This window comes from Botryllus schlosseri, chromosome 9 (assembly GCF_051294905.1).
Source record: "Botryllus schlosseri isolate E-star chromosome 9, Bs_hap1, whole genome shotgun sequence".
NCBI classification, from domain to species: domain Eukaryota; kingdom Metazoa; phylum Chordata; class Ascidiacea; order Stolidobranchia; family Styelidae; genus Botryllus; species Botryllus schlosseri.
The window spans coordinates 17767475-17773082 of record NC_137244.1 but is presented as its reverse complement, the minus strand read 5'-3'; the positions used below and the strand labels follow the sequence as shown (position 1 = coordinate 17773082).

Here is a 5608-nt window from a genome sequence, read left to right as displayed (position 1 = left end):
TCCTAAATCAACATGACGTTCGACATCCGGTGGCATCCAAACTTTATGGTCGCGACTCCATTTCAAATTTGAAAATGTTCAGTGGCCCACCTCAAAATTTGGTAAGCTTATTACTAAACAAATGATCAGCACATTTGCCCTGACTTACTCCCGGCGTATGTTCGAAGCTGATTAAGTTCAAAGTCTTCGCGATCCCCTGAAAAGGGCAAACGACCATGAGCTTGAGAACCACTACCGTTGACTAAAGCATCCAAACGGCCTCACCCACATTAGAAATATACGTTTCTCTTGAAATTACGATTACTATTAGCCTTATTACAGTAAATGATAGTCATTGTATTTCATTTTTTATTGTAGTTCTTGCGAGGACAGGGGTACCCATATTAATATCTATATCTGCGAAACTAAATCGCGCGCAACGCGAATAAAAAATTCTAAGTGGCATAAATATTCCCCAAAATAAGATATTGTTTATGTTGATTTACGAAAAAATTTTCACTCCATTTAAGCCTTCGAAATTCCGGTCATTTAGGCATATTTCAGCATTTCCTCCCGAGCGCAGTTGAAACAGTGAAATCCTGGACATTTCTGGAAAAATCCGGACGTATGGCAACCCTAGCCCTAACGGTCTATTATTTCTATATTTGCAACGGTCTACCGGACAATGTATTCGGCGTCTGGCTAATGCTACATTGATATTGAGCGGACGCGGAGTGTAAAAAGGGTTTCTATACTTGCTATCGATATTACCCCTTAAACAAGTTGTAAAGCCACCAACACCTAAATCGCACAGATTTGGTTTTTTGATACAATGAACACATCAAATCAAGATGGATCCCGTACGCCTGCTACATTTTTACATTTTTACATTATATCAACTACATTGATTGGTTGAATAAACGTCACTCGATGACTACCCACTTGTAGTACATTCCGTTCTTGATGTTGTGCGATTGTGGGTAAAGCTCACAGGAGAGAGTCAATAAATATTTACAAACGAAGCTGACTATTTGAGGATCGGATTGGTTCGATTGTGTTCACAATAAGGACAGTTTTGTTTAAAATAAGGACAGTCTCGTGTTCACAGTTCACACGGGTAGTCATGTTCACAATAAGTACAGTCTCGTGTTCACACTAAAGACAGTCGTTATATTCACAATAACGTCAGTCGCAGCTCCAACATATCCCAGACACGTTGTCCGAGTGGCAATACAGTCCGAACACACCCCAGACATGATGTCTGGAGTGTCTCCGCACTGCGTTGTCGATCAAAAATCGTGTTTGGGGTGTGTTCGGACATCATGTCTGAGGTGTGTTCGGACTGCTTTGGCACTTGGAAAGCTATCTGGGGGGTGTTCGGACATCATGTCTGGGGTGTGTTCGGACTGTGTTGCCACTCGGATATCGTGTCTGGGATATGTTGGTGCTGCGACTGACGTTATTGTGAGTCTAACGACTCTCCTTATTTTGAGCAAAACTGTCCTTATTGCGAACACAATCGAACCAGCCCTGTAGGACTATTTCGATCAAACTTTTGTATCATAACAAGTAAAATTTTTGAGATTGGCAAGGTGCAAGCTCGTTCAGTGTTGATTTTTTTTTATGCTGCCATCGCCATGCATACAGAGCGGTACGAGTTGAAATGCAAATAATTTCAAGCAAAGATGTTATAATGACGAGAAAAATTGAAATATATGCAAAAGGTGTAGTGCAGTGCAGAACCTACCAAGGTTAGTTTTTGAACGTGAACCTCTTAATTACCGGGGTTCATAAACAGAACGCGAACCTCAAGTTCACACTATCCCTACTAGCAGGCTATATCATTGTCGAAACAGCGAAGTATAATCGGACTCATCTTTCATCGCCATTTCATTTCGCGTTTGCAAACATATTTCAACTTGACGTATATTTGTCGTAGCAACGGATACGGTTATAATTTGCATGGTGCGGTGCATACATAAAAAATTTGTTAAAAACTAGTTATATACGAACAGACAGTAAATTTTTTCAAAATGTACATTTCTCGTTATTTTATAAAATCAATGGCACGGTGATATAAAGGCATACATGCAGAGTATATCCTTGGTCAATTAAAATCAGCAACCAATCACAAAGCAAGACCACATAAACAAAAGAATAACGGGCGTGACAGCTACGTTTCTTCTATATTTTCGATCACCGACAAGTAGGCCTACAGCCTGTTTGCTTCAGCATCGATAACATGTGAATCAGAAATAGATAGCTATGTTTCGTTATCAGTAGCTTGGTGAATGTCATTGGCAGACTGTGATACAGACGCCTGAGTTGTCAAGCGATTACTGATCGGGTGATACTCTTTATTCGGCGTTGCGTCTGTGCTGATATTGTTACTCGGGATGGAGTTTTCGGAATGCAATATCACACGAGTTGCGTTGTACGATGAGTTCATATCAGGAACGCTTGCGCTACCTTTGCGTCGATAATAATACAACACGGTTACTTCACTCAGACGTCTGATTGAGGAAATAGCAGAATTCGCAATTGAAACGGCTATTTTTATAGCCCGCAATGATCTGACGGCAGTTCGGAAGTCTTGCACTCTTACGCTATATATCAGGCAATTCCACAAGCTGTTACTAAGTAATAGTACGCAGAGACAGTAAGCAACGGAATTGTAAGTGCTAAAATAGTGGAGATCCGACAGTTCCGGCGAAGGAAAATTAACGCCTTTGATTGCAATAGCGGCATAAGGAGCCACAAATACCGGTAGCACGCAAGCTATGAAGACGCCCACCATCAATAACAAAACCTTACTTAGTCGCATTTGTACATCAGTGGCATTACTGTCCTTGTCTGCTGAACCTCCTAAAAGTTTCTTCCGAGCTTTCGCATGCCTCCTCGCTGATCGAAATATCAAAACGTTTGTGACGCATACTAATATCAAAGGAATGCCCAACCCCACCGCTAACAAAACCTTACCAGTAAGACCGACGTTAGTTACTAAAAGTCCGGGACTGAGGCTATACGTAACCTTTGATATCATAAATGGTATCGCGGCTACTAGTACACTGGCTGTCCATACAATGCAACAAGCGATCTGTGCATACTTCTTGGACTTAAATTTGTTATATCGCAGCGGATATAATATCGCCCATAGTCGGTCACAACTCGCAATCAAAAGTGTGTACAATTAAACTGTTGCAGTGAGCGATGTGAAAAACCCTATTGCGTCGACATAGCCAGTTGGGTACATTAATCGGACACTCCCACCTTGCAAGCGATAAGTCAAATTCGAGGAGGTGTGGGCAATTTCTCCCATTCTGCGCGGCACGCAAAATTTTAAATACCCAAATACAACTGTGCTCGGTATGACAGTGAGTCCACTCATCAGGTCACTCGCGGCCACGCTCAACTTGTATATCGCTTGACTGTTTCGCAGCTTTGGAGTGGTGGTGTAAACTGCGATCACGATGACGTTCGCCACAATTACAGCAATGCACAGGAAAATATAGTGACAATTAAGCAGATGATGTGGCTTGCTTTGGCACTGAAATTAAAAGACGATTCCGGTTGAGATTAGTCGGAGAACACAAGTATAGGCTTCTTTGTGCTGCACGAGTGAACTGGATTAATTTGGATTTGAGAGATGCTCTCACAGAACAAAATATCTTGGATAATGTTGTAGATATCGTAATATCTGCAGAACGAACATATACATACATTTATGCGCTTGTATAATTAAATGTGTACGCCTGTGTTAATGAAATCTTTGTGTCCTGTATATAATGTAGGCTAGTTGCATATATTGAATGTGCATTGTGCGATTGTGACACACAAAACCTGTAATGTGTAGGGCTGGGCAAAATGATTCGAGTACTCGAATCTGAATCGAGTATTAATATTAATGATTCGAGTCGAGTAGTAAAAGACGATTTTTTCGAGTACTGAAATTATACGCTCATCGCAACGGAAAGTCACTTTACTAACGAGAATTAGAGTTTTGATACTATTTTCCACTGAGGAAGCCTTGAAACCTTGATTGGCCGTGTCGCAGCATACGAGTCATAGTACCAAGCTACGAACGTCACACGGAATAACACATTTCCGATGTCATAATCATCCCACAACATTGTCAATAAGTGCAATGCAATTACTATGGTCGAAGAAATACCAAAGTATCTTTAATGTGGCGGATAACAGGCACGTATATTTGAACTTTTACACAGTACATTCTGCTGTGACGTCATAGTGAGCGATACTCGAATACTCGATTCGACTCGAAGCGTGATACGTGATTCAGAATCGAATCACTCAGGTACTCGATTTTGCCCAGCCCTAGTAATGTGATAAGCGCCACTATCGCGATTTTACTACTACTATCTATAATATTACTAATATTTGAAGTGTAAGAAAGGAATTTCTATAGTTAAATAGCACTCTTTAAATTGGTCACGTCCGTCTAATCTTTAACAAAGATACGCCAACCGAAATGGATATGGGGTGTATTGGCTACTCCATTACTCAATTACATATTTGTTACCTTCCTGATGTATTGGAATGCGTATTGTTGGCTATAGCTAGGGTTGCATTTAAAACAAAAATCAATTTAAAAGAAACATGCTTAAGACAAGACCCTTGTTTAAGACATGTTTTTATTGCTGTTTTTCGTTTTTTTAAGTCATGGCGTCACGATTATTCGATTATGACGTCATAGTAGATTGACATTGACAATTGAAAATATAGTGTAAATATAGCTCCTCTGACGAAATAGACTTCCGACCCTGTCATATACGGACAAAAAATATCTTTAACCATGACTATACATCGTCATGCAGCACTTTTACGGTAAGCCATCATCATCATCGGAACATTCATTCCGTACCAACACTCTATATCTACGTACTATGGCTGTTTCAGCGACTATTTCGCGGGTTCCAACCATTCCACATCGTATACGTCGGCTATATATTGGGTGTAAATCGTCCGTAGTCTCATACTACACGTGTTTTGGAATGTATTGAAACAATTATGGCATAATTATACAACTTAAAAAAAAATTTTAAAGGCGTTTGTTTAAAAAACTGTTTAAAGCATGTTTTGAACAAACTGTTTGAAACAACCATTAGTTTTAAATGCAACCCTAGCTATACCAGCGGTTACAATAATCTGGTATTGATTGTTATTTTCAACGTATGGTTTCTGAAATTAGTGATATGAATGTCAACTGAGTTAAAAACAAACCGTTTCAGTGAAGATTAAATCTAATAAGCTAACGACTGCGACATAAGACGGGATATGACACCGATGCGGGTATTATTACCTGTTACCGTTACCAGTGAATTCGGCACTTTGTGAATTCAGCATACTCGGCCAAATTAGCTGGTAACCTTAATAACACGACAGAATGCTACCATATGGTGTGGACACAAGCCAATCTCACGGTTCAGTGAAACTGGTCTACGTCACACCTTCCATTTGGTCAAAGGCAATTTGGCGGTGATTTTTGACCGGCTTGCCAAGCATTAAATTTGATAAAACGGGTATCAATCGAAAGCTACCGCGGTACTGATTGCGAAAATATAATTTTATTCTGCTCGTGGTCCTGAATCCCATGAAATCAGCCTCGAAT

General features: G+C 40.2%; 1 protein-coding gene across 1 annotated transcript; it reads right to left on the bottom strand.

Moving 5' to 3' along the window:
• Positions 1-1891: 1891 nt before the first annotated feature.
• LOC145446710 (G-protein coupled receptor 183-like) lies at positions 1892-4226 on the bottom strand. The gene is given in 2 exon segments (XM_080325058.1): positions 1892-3526; positions 4209-4226. Coding segments are annotated over 2 exon segments (1302 nt in total). The 3' UTR covers positions 1892-2242.
• Positions 4227-5608: the final 1382 nt, after the last annotated feature.